The sequence below is a fragment of the Melanaphis sacchari genome, unplaced genomic scaffold (assembly GCF_002803265.2).
Source record: "Melanaphis sacchari strain LSU unplaced genomic scaffold, SCAv2.0 Contig244_pilon_pilon, whole genome shotgun sequence".
In the NCBI taxonomy this organism is placed as follows: Eukaryota; Metazoa; Arthropoda; class Insecta; order Hemiptera; family Aphididae; genus Melanaphis; species Melanaphis sacchari.
In genome coordinates, this window is record NW_020271119.1 from 683,705 (window position 1) to 701,377 (window position 17,673).

General features: G+C 23.5%; 1 protein-coding gene across 2 annotated transcripts in view; it reads left to right on the forward strand.

Moving 5' to 3' along the window:
• The window catches only part of LOC112594872 (pickpocket protein 11-like), a 28,449-nt gene extending 21,815 nt beyond the window's left edge, over window positions 1-6,634 (forward strand). For both annotated transcript variants that reach the window (XM_025339883.1, XM_025339882.1), the window contains exons 5-9: window positions 652-901; window positions 2,234-2,312; window positions 4,672-4,769; window positions 6,142-6,233; window positions 6,322-6,634. In XM_025339883.1, coding sequence (XP_025195668.1) covers window positions 652-901; window positions 2,234-2,312; window positions 4,672-4,769; window positions 6,142-6,227 — 513 coding nt within the window. In that variant the 3' untranslated portion in view covers window positions 6,228-6,233; window positions 6,322-6,634. The remainder of the gene's footprint in view (window positions 1-651; window positions 902-2,233; window positions 2,313-4,671; window positions 4,770-6,141; window positions 6,234-6,321) is intronic.
• Window positions 6,635-17,673: the final 11,039 nt, after the last annotated feature.

Below are 17,673 nucleotides of genomic sequence, written 5' to 3' on the forward strand. Positions count from 1 at the left end.
CAATCGGTTTTAAATTTTAGTTTAAAATGGTCTAATGCAGTATTTGGAAATTATTTATCTATAACTATAATTAATACTTAAATAATATAATACTAATAAGTCTCTACATAAATTCGTAAAAAAAAAAAACGAAATTGTTTTTATAGGATAAATATGTTACCGAGAGTGTTCAATAATACATTTTATGCATACCAATAGTCAAAACCAACGTTTCCCTAATGTTCATTTATTTATTTATTTTTTTTTATCATAATTATATTTATTTATATCATAAAAATAATATTATTTGTTTGATTAATTATTTATTCAACCAAAATATGGAATCTTAACAAGATCGTGTAGATTATAACATAACTATAATAATTATGAGCTGTCTTGTCCTTTTCCTGGAAGTAATTTTCAACTTGAAAAATCATGAGTATTAATCTGTGAACATCATGCTATCCATAGATATGCAACTTAAACATTGACTTCAATAAACACTTAAATATGTATATCGTGATATAAATTAATATTTACCTCCAACGATTGGTATAATTTTATGTGTATCTTATATGTATGTGTTTTACACTTGAAGGCCTACTCATCGAACTTAATATCAGCTATTATTTTTTAAATTAATACTTAACTACAAATCATAATTATTTTTAGATTTCACTGCACGGTTTGATAGAGGTACGATTTGGTGAGTTACAAAAACAATACGTTACGATAAAGACGGGCGAGGAAGTGGAACTGTTGTATATGACCCGTCAAATCGTCGAGGACGTTTCATTGGTAGCTTTGGGCTTGACCAAACGTGGATGTTTGTTGCAAGACGAAAAAAAGTTATTTCATCACCCCGTTTACAGTAAATCCGCTTGTTTACTAGAGTGTGCTTTGCGTCAACCCGAAGTATACGGTAAGATATTGAGGAAATAAATGTTTTAAACCGTATTTAAACAATATATACTGTACATATGTATCTCAATTCTTTTCAGTAACAGTGGTCCTTATTTCGACTATAATATGTTCTATTTAGACAGTACCTTCATAAAATATATACTTTGCACAAAAAAAAAAAAAAAACAACGTATTGTTTAGAAAATAATAAATAATCTATGTGCTGAACAATATACGAGCATTTAGTATCTATTGAGCAATACGTTTTTACTTGTTATTATCATTCTAGAGAATAACCGATTATGTATCTACCATTTTTAGCAATACAATTCAATGACACATTAATTTACACATATTTTAAATTTTATGACCATAGACGATTTACGACTCTAAAAATATATGATTCATCTTAATAAAAATGTACTCATATGATATTTTTAGGGTTTTTATAAGTGTTTTTTTTTTTACTAAAGTTATTATTTTTTAAATTAAATTAAACATCATATTGTTATAATATGCTTTGTTACCCGGCTAATTGTTTTTGTTCATTTATTTATTTTTATTTTAGAACTTTCAGTATAAACAATTATAATTCAACAGTTATAATATACAAAATGTAGAGTTTTCTTTTTTATTATTATAAGATAGTACACGATCTCTACACAGAACAATAAGTATAATATGCGATAATATTAATATAGTTAGCATGATTATTTTAATATAACTCATTTAGAAATCATCCATTAATGATACTTGACTGAGAATAATTGGTTTATCAATCATCTATTGCAAAAAGAGGTCGTAGGTTCTTTTAATAACCTTAAAACGATAAATGAGATTCTACATAAGTCTTATTATAGCAATTTAAATATATGAAAAATACAGTCACATTTTTTTTTCAGAGTTTCAAGTTCAAATACTGACAACATTTTTCAAAATCACGTTTATATGTTAATTATTAAAAAAATAATGAAAATTTTTATATTTATATATCTAGATAACATAATACAATGTTCTTCATTAATTTATTTAACATTATTCTAAACATACTATAAAAAGTAAGTTTATATCTTTCCACTAAAAATTCTCAAAAATAATAATTTTAAGATGTGCATTATCACATGATAAAATTAGAATGAGAATACTTAGTGAATCACTCTATTGAAAGGATAAGAATTACGTTAATAAAATTAAATCAAAATTTAATTATTTGTACAAATTTTTTTTGAATATTTAAGAATAAAATTTATAAAATTTGTATTTTTCCTTTTACCCGAAGTGTATGTAATATTTTTAATTAACTAAAACAAAATTGTTCTTTATTGTTTATATTAATATATTTTTGTTATAGCTAAAAATTACACATTATGTGATTGTCCTCCTACATGTGCAGAAATGGAAATAAATAACATATGGAATGGAACCCAAAGGTATAGTAATAATAACTATACGTATAAATACATTTTTATTTTTAAAAAGAGCATTAGGATTTAATTTCATTATCCAAAGAAAATAACTTTGGTTAAAATGTGATTTAAAATATAAATATGCATTTAAAGAGTCCGTTATAAAAACATTATCGCTTGATTCTGTATAATATTATATAGGTGTGGTTTTAAGTAAATCAAATTTCAAATCTATCATACTTGATTCAGTAACAACGTCTTAAAATTCACATTAATTATTTTCAGAATCATGATACGAAAATAAACATTTTCTAAAAATACACAAACATTTTACATTAAAATTAAATAGTATGATAGTATAATATATGTGTTTATTATGAGTATATATGTGTTGATAAAATTAATTTGCATATAGCTATAGTAAGATTATACTCAAACTTTCTAAATAGAAATAAAACATCGTTGTATGTTATCTGTGTGAATAATTGACATGGACCAATTTTAGAAAAACTTAAAATTTTAAAACTAATTTATCGATACGCGCAATAACTAATACATGAACATTTATTTTTATGTTATAATTTGATTTTACAGTGGACTCTAATACTATTAGACATTCATATACATTTTATTTGCTAAGTAATTATTCATTATCACTATCAATAATAAAACTATACTAATAGTATACTACATTGGATTTTATAACACTGAAAGTGCGCTAAACATGTTTTCGCCGAACCGCCATTCGGGCGGGTGTAAACGCTATCACTACGTTTAACATCAATAAACTAAATTTAAATAGATCACTTTGATTTAAAATTTTTTTAAGAAGTAATTATAGTATAACACGTTATTTTATTACCGTCTGCATACAATATACACAAACGTTTTATCATATGATTAAATTAAATAATACAATAAAAACTTTGTTTTCTATAAATACAAACTATCAAAATTTAAATTAACATGAAAAAATCTGGGGGTGCTAAGCACACTTAATTCCCTCCATATTGTGCCTATAAGTAATGAGTAAAAGTTAGAAATATTTAACTTAAAAATAAAATGAAAAATATGAGAGAAAAAATTATATGTATTGAATATTTTATAAGATAAGAATTAAGAATTTTTATAGGTTTTATACATAAATGTATATTGTATATACATATGAATGTTTAATTTTTGTCACTATAAATTAGATAGTATTCAATAAAGTTTTTTTATGTATAAATTTCCCAAAACTTTAAGAGCTTAAGGATTATTTTTTTAACTTCTTTAAATATATTTGAGATGGCTTACATATAAATTTAGTTTTGCCTTGTAAAAATTCAATATCTAATTTTTATTTAAATGACTGCCATTGATTACAATTTATATTACTATTGTTATTAGTAAAAATATGGTATATTATTTAAATCAGTAGTTCTCAATCGGGGTGGCATGTCACCTTAGGGTGACATGGACCAAGCTTAAGGGTGACGCAGAATTTTAACAAGAAAAGAAAAAAAATTTAAAAAATTAATTTTTTCGAAAACAATCATATTATTTCTTATAATAAATATATTATACACCTATACCACCACTGTCATGTACATAACATACTTCAAAGTTCGTATCTTTATAGTAGTTTGTATTATTTATATTTAATTTTTTGGTCCGATAAACACGTATACCTAGTAATTTGTCGTGCGATAACGCTGCGATACACAGCTAAGATTGTTTATTATTTTGATGTTAGGGTGACGCAGCGTTTGATTCTAGTAAAGGTGAGATGAATCAAAAAAGGTTGAGAACTACTATAGATATATTTTAAGAAAAACACTTCTAAAAACAAATAAGCAGTAACTAACACAATTAATAATTACAATAATTACTATTATAATTTTCTTTCTTAATTCTGGATATATATTTTTATATAAATATAAAAAGATAAAAATAAATTAACACAGATCTTAACGGTAGTGGTTGTATGTCAACTTTTAAGTGTATGTTGAAATTTTTTTCAATTTTTTAGCCTAGATATAGAAAGTGAAAAATCATAAAATTAATCATTGAAGTTATTTTTGTACCATATTGTATTAATTCAACTGAAGCAAAATGGAAAACAATAGAAAGATTAATCTCGCGTGAAGTCAGGCAATACAAAAATATTATTCGATATAAATAACCTTGAATTGAAATATTCATGTTAAACAATACACTATTTTAGTCGAATAAAAATTTAACTATTGTATTATTTACTTTATAATCTTTATTCTACAAATAAAGTTTTATAATGATATCAGAAGTGATTATTATAAAGTATATTGTGAATAATAACTTCATTAATTTACATGGAATATTAAATATTATTTTCATTATTATTTATTAATCAATAAATGTTTAGATCAGTCGATAATGCTACAAGATGTATCCTTACTATGTCAAAACCAGCAACGGAGCGATTGGTTATGAAAGCAAAAAAAGATTACATAGATTTAATAGGTAAACATTTTTTAGATATAAATTTAAAATAATTAAATTTACGTGTTATTTGTCTATAGTATTTTAATATATAAATACAAAGTAATCAAATGTATTCAATAAAAAACTTTAAAACAAAACCATGCTAGACGATAACTTAAACATTATATTTATATAAGCTGTAATTTAACAGTTAAAATATTTTAATTTAATACTTTGAACATTAAATTCTCATACTTGGAATATATTGTACGAAACATTATTTACTTATAATACTACATGAATAATAAAATTTAATTTTAATGCCTGGAATTATTTTACAATTAAATTAAGTTTCAAAATGTATAATATTTTTGATAGTAAACAATACAGCTAAACTGTTTTCATAATCAGTATTAAATAAAGGCAAATGTTACCTTAATGTTTAGTACTGATGATGTCAAAACTACTATAGCCGAAATTCGTACCTGTTAAGAACACGATTACGTATTATATTTTGTACATTTCAGGTTTTTATTTATTTATATGATATAAAAATATGTAACTTACACGTGCATAGTGCATACTAACAAGGACTTACTGGTTCAATATGCATTTGCATAGTAAGCTGGTGTTTTATTATATCTACCAAGCCTATATAAAATGACCCAACGTGTACCTATTATACAAAAAATATTCTTATAAACCGATATTATTTGTAAGTACTCGTATAAGTAATTTTATATCAAATTAAATTCTATACATGTTTGATTCCCTGCGTATTATGTAATATGCTAGTATATATAACATTTTAAGGAGAATAAAACTTAAATCACAGTATACTCAAAAATATAAATATATTTTATTTAGTTGATAATTCGAAAAAAAAAATGAAGAGGTAAAATGTTTTTGTACGCTAGGTGTGATTATGCAATACACTAGGGGCCGATTTTTTTTACAGAACAGTGGGCCAGATTAGTCCGCCCCTACTCACCAATTATTCAAAACAGAATAATTTTTACAAGGGTATTTAAAAACATTAAATTATACAAAAATGAATTAATGGTTTTGAGATCAAAATGCCTTTCTATTATAAATTATGTATAGGTTCAAAACTCAGTATAATTTATATTATATTAAAAATATTTTATAAAGAATAGTGTTTTATTGATACTTACAGTTCACACTATAGTAATATATATATATATATATATATATATATATATAATATGAGTAACATAAGTAATTATAATATAAATATGAATGTACAGATTAAGGGTATTTAGATAATAATTATTAATATTACAGTAAATGTAATATAATTAATATTATACCTACATTTTTTATAGTTCTTTAATATCATTAAAACAAACGCATTATGATTTCATTCTAATACATTTTGTAATGATTTCAGTTATCGTTGCCTGCATGCTACAATTGTTCACCGGAATAAATTTATTAGACATTCCAAAATCTATATTTAAAAAAAACTATACCTGATATAATGTAAGTTATAATAATTTAACTTAAATTTAAAATCACCATTATATTTATATTACATTTATTTTATTTATAACTCTTTTGCCTTCAAAAGATATGCAGGTTATTATAGGGTATAGATAGTTTTTACTGTGATAAAGGGTACGGATTAGAACACTTGTTATGTGAAGAGAATTTGTCAACTAAAACCCGGTTGTGGTCACCCATCCGGGAACTAGCAACACCAACCGATGCTCTATCTCAGTACACGTCAATGACTAAGGTCAACAACCGGGCTACACCAGGCCACATGAATTTTTATGATTGAACATAATTATTAGATAATTTATTATTGTTTTCAATTAAATAAGCTTTTATCGACTTGTAGACGCATAGCTTTATAAAATAAAAATATGTTAAAACTTGAATTATTCGTTCATCATAGTTAAGTTATAATAATATGCGTACACTATTTCCTATGCAAATGAAGTAAAATCAATAATATATTAATATGCGTATTATTTTTTTCCAACATTATTATGGAACACTCAAATCATCATTATACCAATACTCAATAGGTTTCTAAATTAAGTACTTATTGTAATGTGTAAATATCGCTTAATATACAGAAAGTATATTATTATCGGTAATTAGAAACTATAAGCTGTTGTGACATTATGCTATTATTTTAATGATGCTTTAAAAGGTCATCAACCAACATTTTAATGATGAAAATGTTATGTAAATACATATAAATAAATTGATAATAATAATATACTTAAATTATAATATTTATGGTATTCCGTTTATTTATTAAGTGCTTCGTAAAAAAAAACTTACTATTTGCTTCAGTATTCACAAATAAATACAGTTATTGTACAATTATGAAATGTTTGATATGCATTTTATTATACATTTTTTTTTTTTTTACAATTGTATGCACTTAAGCTAAAATAATCTTATAAAGATTAATTTGATTATGTAATTTATTGAATTATCACAATTTTTTTTACTCTAATTTTAACTACACAAAACTCTATGAACTTAGAATTTTTTATGTTACAATATTAACTTAGACAATTATTATGAAGATTTTTTAGTTTTATCGTCAAACCTTCTTGAAGTTTATTTTTAGTAATAAAATGTTAACTATTGAATTGGTATACGTCCAATGTCCATGAATAACTTTTAAAAACTATTGCAATTTATTCGTGAACATTGGAGAATATTACATCAAACTGTGCTAATTAAAATGGACTGAAATTATTATCACTCCACCATAATACGTTTCATACAGTAATATTGTCGTTCTGTATAAATTATTATTTTTTAGCATAAATTAGACATTTTTAGGTTGTTTTTTATTAGTATAATCTAAATATTATTGTATTTAATATATTTTAAAACCATATTTTCCTCGATCAAATGGATGTATTTCCAAGAATATATTATTTTTAGATAAAATAATATATTTAAAAAAATAAGGTATTCTTCAATAGTACATATTATAATATTAATAATAACACTTCTAACCGTTATATTATTATAATTATTATGATAATAAAAATTTTATTCTTAAATCATATATCACATTCAAGAAGTCTTATATTATTCTTGAAAATATATCCATATGATTTTTAAAAATCTAGTCATAAATAAATGTTTGATTAAAGAAACTGAAACATAGACACCATATTCCAGTAAATAAAAAGGGAAAAGGGTACAACAATATCGAATATATTAACAAAGTATATTTTATATAACTTGATATGGAAATCATTCTCGGACCGAAATCAATTTAAATTGTAATTATAACTTAATAATAATATGACTCTTTATTCAAAGATAACATGACCCATTAGGTTGAAGAAACTACGCAGTAGTCGTTAATAAATAATAGAAAGATGCAGCTGCATATAACACCATCTAAAAGATTTAGATGTTGAGACACATCATTCGTACACCATAAGATAATAGGATCATCGTACGCAGGTAAGCATTTACCCAAACAAACATTAAATAGAACTTTTTCTAACCTGATTTACAAGGGATAAAGTAAGTATCTTCACGCTAGTCTATATAGTAATTTGATCATTTTATAGTTTTCAGCTATAAATTTATTAACTACAATAGATTAGTGCAATTAATATTAATCACTTGCTAAACTTAATAATAATATAATATAATTTTACTGGCTTAATAGAAGGGTATCACATAAATTAATACAGTTAAGTTTAAAAAAATCAATACACTATTTTCAAATATAGCTATAATACGATATAGTGATATATGGATACAAATTACATATTACTTATTATAATAAACAACATTAATTGAAAATGATCAACAAAACAAATAATGGTGAATTTCATTTTTCGCGACTTTGAATGTTTCATGTTTTGTTGTCTTTATTATAGGCTAAGTAAGTACCTTCTAGAGCCCAGTTCATTTCAAAATTATCTTGAGATTTTTTCTTGTTCTAAAATATGAAAGCGCTTATTGAACTTCAATTGTAAGGTTATATACATTTATTGACTTAATATACAAACATTGATTGGACAATTGTCACGAAAACCAAACCTTTGCTTCAATAATACATAAATGCAGATGGAATCGAAACATTTGAATGGTTAACCATAATCAAATTCGTTCTGAAAACATCCTTGGAAAAAGTTATACCTTAAATTAATTACTGATACATTATAAATATTTGTAAATATATGTCAGTTACATTTTGTTACAAAGAATAATAACTTACTTATAACAGCTTCCTTGAATTTACTAATTGGTATTTTATTTCCATCAGTTCCTTGATAGATATATTTTGTGAATTAAAATAAAAGTTTTAACATAATAATATCAACACGATATGTGACGATATTATTTTTAAACTTACATACCAGCTAAGTTTGTTTCTTTAGTCGTCTCGTAAAACAATGCAATCACTATTACACGTTTTTTTAAGTTAATTTGTTTTACCTTTTCTTTAACTAAAACTCCAACAGCATTTCAACATAGTTTAAAATTCTCATAAAGTTTAGCATTTACATTTTTACCACTGAAGTGATAACATACAATAAATTACAATTAAAATAAAAAATAACACTAAAATATAAATTCATTACTTCTATAACGACCTTTCTTAAGTGTAAAAAATACCTAACTTTTTATTTAAAAAATTCAAATTCATACTTAACTTATTTATAGTTTAAGTAAACACATTTAATTAAATATTAGTTATAAAAAATTTAGTCATTAAAAAAAAAAAAAAAATAAATAAATAAATAATAATAATAATATTCGTAATAACTTACGAATAATTGTACTTTTTAAACAGATGTAAAGTTTAATTTTTTACATAAACAGTATCGAAATTTTTGTTCTTATTTCAATCAAATCAAAATCTAAATGACTAAAAAATGTATTATTACCTTTGTTAGTTATAACATTTAGTAATTCATTTATAAGTCTTCCATCTTTATTACATTTGATTATAAAACTTTCTCTCTATTCCCTTGATTGTATATTGTTTTAAAAATTCTGCATCAAGATTATATTTGTCACCAGATGATAAGTAATAAATTATTTGTAAATATAAATCACGTAAATCTATAAGAGCTATTATTTTTTTTAAATTTATTTAGTTTCACACACAAAAAAAAAGTTATCATTATTTATTTATGAATAAAGTATTTTATAACCGTAATATTCTGTATATTTTGATATTTTACTACATAAACAAGTAACTGTCAACTAATAATATATCCAATCATGTTTACCATCCATTATAGTCAATGAAATTTCATTTACTTTAAATACATCGCTATATTCATTAAAAATATTTCAAATAATTCACCTAAAAATAAATCATACTCAATGATTTTAAGAATATCAGTAAATAAATAATAAATAATTGATCGATTATTTTATTGGATTTTTTCACTCGAAAATCTGAAACCAGCTATTGCTTTGAATATAAGTGGTGTTACCCCACAATCAAAATGTTTTTCCAAATATTTTTTAGCTTGCGTTAATAAACCATGTATATCATAGTTTCCCTCTATAACCAACAGAATTTAGCTTAAACTTTAAAGACTTCGTCGATTGAATTTCTGTTAATTTAAATCGCAAACAATATTTTTCTTACTGTTATTTAGTCTCCGAGATATTCACTTAAACCATTAGATATTGAACGATGGTAAGAATTTGATATTGAATAAAAAATATCTTTAAGTTTAAATAAAAATTACAATAGTTATTATTGTAAGCTTATACAAAAATATAATGTGACAGTAGTATTATATCCATGACATACATACTAAGCAATACAATCATGACATATCATTTCTGTATAGAAAATAATGTTTTAAACCTTCTAGTAAAGCACGATAAGTAAAACCAATATCTATTCAATATTTAGGTAATAAAGATATTGAATATTATACATTTTTACTAGCTAAATTATTGGCTTCATCCGAGATAGATTTCGAAATAAATCATACCACCTATTATTCAGCTATAAAACAAATTGAATTCCTAATTATCACATGAATTTTTTTATTATACTTGAAAATAGGTCGTTTTTCCAAAACAACATTTCATTCACCAACTTGTTTTGAAATGTTGTATTCATATTCTATTCGACCAAAATTAATTCAGATTTCATGGAGTATTACACTTAATTATTATACTAGTAAATTAACAAATCAAAAACACAATTATATTTTTCAATTTGTGTATGTTACATTTCTACTAATTTTAATGACGATGTAATCTGTAAATAATAAAATATATTTAAACCAATAACTCTTTTTTTCTGAGCCAAAATAAAAATCAGGTATAAGCAACCCTAAAACAACATATAAAAATGTTGAATTAATAAGCCGCAAGACACCCTTTAAGTCTCAAGGAAGAGGAAATATAACATTTATTAAAAACTGTCCATTAGTTTCTGAGTATAGTCATATAGATTTTACGATATTTCTAAATCGAATGAATAAAATTCTACTGCATTTTTGAACCTTTAAACAATAATTAAAATTTTGTAACAATTTGATACATAATCATAGCTGAATAAATTGTAAAAACCATATAAGCTAGTAGCTGAGGATGGTGGGAACATCCACTACGCAGTATTCAGGTGTTTTCAGGTGTCTACATCGATTATCAAGTTCAAAAGCTTTATCAGTTTTGTACTTCAAGTCTATCATACCTAAAATACCTAAATCTAACTATGTAACAATCTCAATCTCATGGCGTTTAAAATATAATTGATAGAAATTTTCCACGAATACAATTTTTTTTATTGCAACAAAATAACTAAAATGAAATAATGACAAATCCTTAAAAATGTATGGAAATTGTTGTATATAAATATAAACATATATATTATATATATATTTTAGATATATGTTGAATGCTGATGTGTCCGTCAACTAAAATCAAAATTAGTTTTTAATTATTAAAATTTACACTTAACCAAGACAAGCAGCAAACCAATAAGGATTGTAATACCCATTAACCAAAATTATAACAATAACCACAGTTTTAAAACTTTCTGCTTCTATATAACGACTGAACAATATTTTTGACTATCTTCTTTCGTAACTCAATTAGGACTTTCTTCAACGACAGTTTAGTTGGTGTAACATATATAACTAAACTGAGATTATTGAAAAAATTAAAAATAACTACTTAATTGATATAAATCATAAAAAAGTAAAATTATTCAATTTTTTACTTACAATAATTTACCATGAATTATACCATAGCAACGATTATATTCGTTAAATATTTTTTTTTGTTAAAATCAGATTTTAAAGAACTATTGCCTAAAATATTCTGTAAACAGATAATTGTAAGTAATACGAAAAAATTTGATTTTATAAAATTACAATTTAATACCATACTAAAATATCGTACATATTTTTTCTTTATCATCACTTATGAGACTTCCGATATAACTTTTGAAGTCCTAAATGTAAACTGATTATTAGTAGAATGTAAAACTGTCTCTAAGGACACACCCACACCATTTTACATACTAGTTATAACCGTGGTGGAAAATTTTTAAGACGTAAGAATAAATTTGCATAAGGTATTGTAACCGAAAGTTAAGGATGTCTGACAGAGTCGGACACATTTATTGAACACATACGATAACAGTTATGTATTTTATAATGTATTTTTAGACGCTCTTTACATGGGTATATATGAAAATTGCACTTATGATTATTGTGAAAAAAGGTATTTATAAATTACATATTATATAGTTCTTAAAATTAATAAAAAAAAAAAATTATCTTATGAAATTTTAAATTTTCAAATATAAATTGTATTAAGTTCATAAAACTGGTCAATCTCAAATCTAATTTTATGAAAATTTATGTTCTCTGTATACCTATTCGTGTGTTTAGTCATGTTTTCATGTGAACTGTCACCAATCAAAATTTCAATAACAATACGATATTTGTACACTAACAATATCAAAAACAACTAAATAATTTAAATTTAGCGAATAAATAATTTCATGATTTATAATTCTCTTTATTTAATCCCTAGTAGAAAAAACCACTGCAATGTACCAAAAACCCTTTAGATATAGTCATGAAATAACTTGTGCCTAAACACTTTAAACTTTTGGTGTTTTTGCAATATTTCTAATTTACATAAACTAATATTTACATAATTTTAAAACCAATGTTATTTTTGTTTAAAAATTGTTTATGTGATAAAAAAAAAATTTTCCTGAGAAAAAAATAATATTTTTATACTCTACATTTAATCGAAAAATATATTTGTACCCATACTAGCTAAAAGTAGGTTACAAATTTCACATATTGATATGATACTTTATCATTTATACTATATTTTTTTTAGATTAAACATGCTTTTTGTGTACCCGTTTAATTTATTCCCGATTACTACAATAATATAATGGTTTCTAACAAAATAGGTATTTATTATTTTAATGTATGCTTGGTGTTGTTACCCATAACCTTTATTTGTACAACTGTCACTCGCTATGATTCAAGTAGTACAAACACTAATATAACAGAAAGATATCTTATAGATTCCACAGATATGAAGTCAATTATCACTCCGAGTCAACTTATTTGATTATTATCTAAAAAATTTAATACACATTAACTAATATATTAAACATAATTTTAAAACGAACGTATAAGATTCCTGTTTTCTCATTATCATCCAAGACAGTAAAAGTAGAACAGACATCACTAACATAGCATAATTGAATGAAAAAAAATTGGAAATTCAATTCCGGCGGGACTGGGGAGATGGACCTGTTTCAATTGTATTCGAGGTCATATAGTTAACTCTCAATTCTTGATGGTAGCCACATGCTTCAAGATTTTAGTTAAATTGTATCGCAGTAACATTTTTCCCTTAATGTATTTAGATACAATAGGTACCTACTATCAAATTAAAACAAAAAAATAAAAATAAAAATAAAAACAATAAATATTTATATTGTTGAATTCTAACGATATAATATTGTAAGCGTTAAATCAATATCGTGTCATTCCATCATTCAAGAAATAGTGACTATCATTTTTACGAATAGCCAGGTCATTTACACCATTTGTGTAGATATCAATAAAATAGTAATTCCAATTTTAAGTATGTTAAATGACTAGTGAGTAATTATTACTATAAATAACTCATCTATAAATATCATATATGAATTCGACGCATAGTAAAGAGCAATATTTGTTAAAGACAATAATTTTATTTACCTATATGATTAATGATTAATAATGTTTAATTAGTGAAGTTATTTAATTAACTTAATTTAGTAAACTTATGTTCAATAACTTACATACATTAATGAGATATATAAATTATTAAATTACACCACAATTGTGAAATTGTTCAATACAACTAGATATTTGTTATTATTAGGGCTCGGATTTTGTAGCAAATGCTTCTTTTAAGGGGAGTGTAATACAAAGATAATTATATATACGTTTCAAACCGATTTCAATGAAGTGAACTTTTTGCTTTTTTTTTTGCTTTTTTCCACAAAACCTGTTTTTTCTTACTTTTCCTCCTATTATTTTTCCTAAACCCTAGCCATATATATCTTTTAAATCCACATCTTGTAGTTGTATATATTTAAAAATAATTTAGAATATTAATTCAACTGTAACTTGTTACATTAAAGTCTTATGATAAATAATAATAAAAAACAATTAAAATGCGTCTAATACGAGTACATATTTTTTAAGTTTTTTGTTTGAAAGCTTTTTTTTAAATTTTAGGTTCTTTTTTTGATTACATAGTGTTTTTTTATAGTTTTATAAAAATATAATATCCAAAATCGAATGATAATAAAAAATTTTTTGAAAAAAAATGCGATCGATTATTAATTTTTTTCTTACAAATTCTAACAGAATCTTTCTACTTTTTGTTCTTGAATTTTTAAACCCGGAAGATATCCGGATATAATATTCAATTTCACACTTTTAATTTCTTCTAATTTGTGATGACCTTGAAAATGCTTAACAAAAAAAAAAAAAAAAATACTAATTATAAATTAAAATATACATCTTATAATAAGTAGCAATCTCGAATTAACACACTTCAGGATTTCAAGGAAAAACGACAAAATAAATCTGGTGTTGAATTACATTTTTGATTTGTATGTTTTTTTGAAAAAAATTTTAAGCTAGTTATGATGTTTTAACACCAACGTCAATTTATTACTCGTATTTTATAATTTATGAAAGTATAATAAAATACTTAAATTTATAGTATAAATTAAATTAAACTGGAACTTAACGATTTTATGGACAATGCTTTTCTATGTTCTTAGATTTAATTTAATATATTGCATTATTTACTTAATAAACTAAATAATCGTGTTTAAATTTTAATTAAAAATAGAAACGTATAAATATCTTATTTTAATGAATAATTTACATTCTTAACATAGAAAAAATACAATACCTACAATACAAGCTAAATATAATGACGGGAATTACGATATTGAGAAATTCTTAGCAATAGCACCCAACAGTTTAATTTAGATAAACTTTAACGGAGGTCCATTATAGGTACGTATAGCGTATGGTGGTTATCAAGAATTGTACGGTAGAAAAGGCGATTAATAAGTAGGTACTTTGAATGAAATAAAAAATAGATAGTAGAATTTAGTAAATTATGTTAGTTTCGGTTTTTTTTTAAATTACTTTGAAAATTACTATACTTGATTAACTAAGAAAGAAGAGACAATTTTACAAATGTTTATAGACTGGAACTACTGAAAAACCTAATTTTTCCTTTAAGGTTTGAAGGTTTAGGAAAGTTTCATATACTACATGTATTCCATAGGACTGTTCTAGTCTTATTACATATATTTAAACATCTGTTCATTGTTATTTTAAAAACGAATTAAGCAGGATAATATCGTTTTTACCAAATTCTAAACAATTTAATCGAATATAAACGTGTTTCTTGATCAGTAATTTTCTTTAACGAGATATGTAACCATTAAGAATTTAAAAAAAAAGCTATTTTATTTTGTTATTAACCCATCATAGCTAAATATTTATGGTTATATAAAATTATAATACTGTAAAACGTAAATGAGATTATAAAAGTATTTAAAACTAAAATAGCAAAATGTATATTTTTCAGTTTTTAACTTCACAAAAGCTGTATTATTTAATATTACTTTTATTATTATTATATTTTTTTTTTAAATGATTAAAATATTAACATACAAATTTATAAACACAAATAATAACAAGGACAATAAAATATTTTAACTTAAAAAAAAAAAAAATGAAAAGTATATTCAAAATTATCGAGCAAGGTTAAAGGTAAACTATTGAAACTTAGTGTAATTAATATCCGATTTGAATATTATTACATGGTATATTATAATACATTCACTTTTATATACATTTTAGAATCATAATTTATATATTTGTGAATTTATAGTATTCATTAAAGTATACATATTTTTATTGTGTATATTATTTTTAAGTGTGTATCATTACAATTATTAACAATTATTGTATATTTTATTGTAAAATAATATATATGTTTTGGAGTTAAAAGTGTAGAGTATCCTTTAATTGTCTTAATAATAATAAAAAAAAGTTTTTGTACTTTATTTTAATATAATTATTGGCACATAATGTATATGCATTGCGAGTATACAAACCTGTATTGAATTAAATATATTTAAATTGTATAATATATAATATATTTTTTTTTTAATTATTCTTCCGTTTTATATTTTTGTCTTGTTTTTAGATTACATTATAACAGTTTGAGACATTTTTATTTACTGAAAATTCTGTGATGTATAAAAGTATAAAATAGTTAAGAGCTAAAAAAAAAAATAAAGAATATTGTAATTTTCATTTTTAAATTGGAGCACTTTGAGTATTATACGGTTTAAATGTATATTTGGTATTATAAATTACAAAATAATACTATAATTTATTACACCTAGGATCATACGCAAAGTCATATAGTTAAAGTACCTATAAAATATTATGTTACACAAAAATTAAATAAAACACTATTTATTTCAAAACATATGCGGCATGTTATAATATATTATAATATTAAAGTTTTTTTACCCATTGATTTTTTATTTTTAATACAATAAGTTAAAGTGACATTGTTGACTAACAGATTTGCAAGTATTAATAGATAATAGTATTATCTTTTTCGTATGATGTATCACCTGTCTTAGATATTATTGACGCCTATAAAAAATATATTTCCGCAAAACCTATTGACACAGGTAAATTAATTATCAAACTGTATAAATATGTATAATGTTGTGGTCTGGTATGGCGCAGTGGTTGGCCTCAGTCACTTATGTGTTCTAAGGTTAAACATCAGCTGGCGTCATCGCTAGTTCTCAGATGGGTGACCACCCGGATTCTTAGTGACGAATCCATGGTATTATACACACATAAACACACGTATTCCAATCTTACAAAACAAACCTTACAAACAAACCTTAGACAACAAAAAAAACCTACTGTTTCTATCCGCAGATAATGGCCTTAGTTGCCAGACTTAATATGGGTTAAATGAAAAAAAAAATGTATATACATAACACCTAGTTGATAACTTTAACAGTTTTAACAATTATTCGTAATTATTATGCACAATAATTAAATGCAATATCGATACCAAATAAATTAGTCATTTTTGTTAATATAAAAATATGCTGTGTAGGAGAAGTCGAGTTAACATTATTTTAATACTGGCCATGTAATGTCATAAACATTTAAAAAAAAACCGTTTTACAGTCGATACTTTGTTAATTGATAAAAACAGCGGTATCACGGTTCGTCTAACCTAAGTGATTAATACTTTAGCTTAGTTGAATCCATTAACTCATCTACAATTTGTAGTTAAATTATTTCTATTAAAATAATGGATAACTTTTAAAAATTCTAGTATGTAATAAACATAT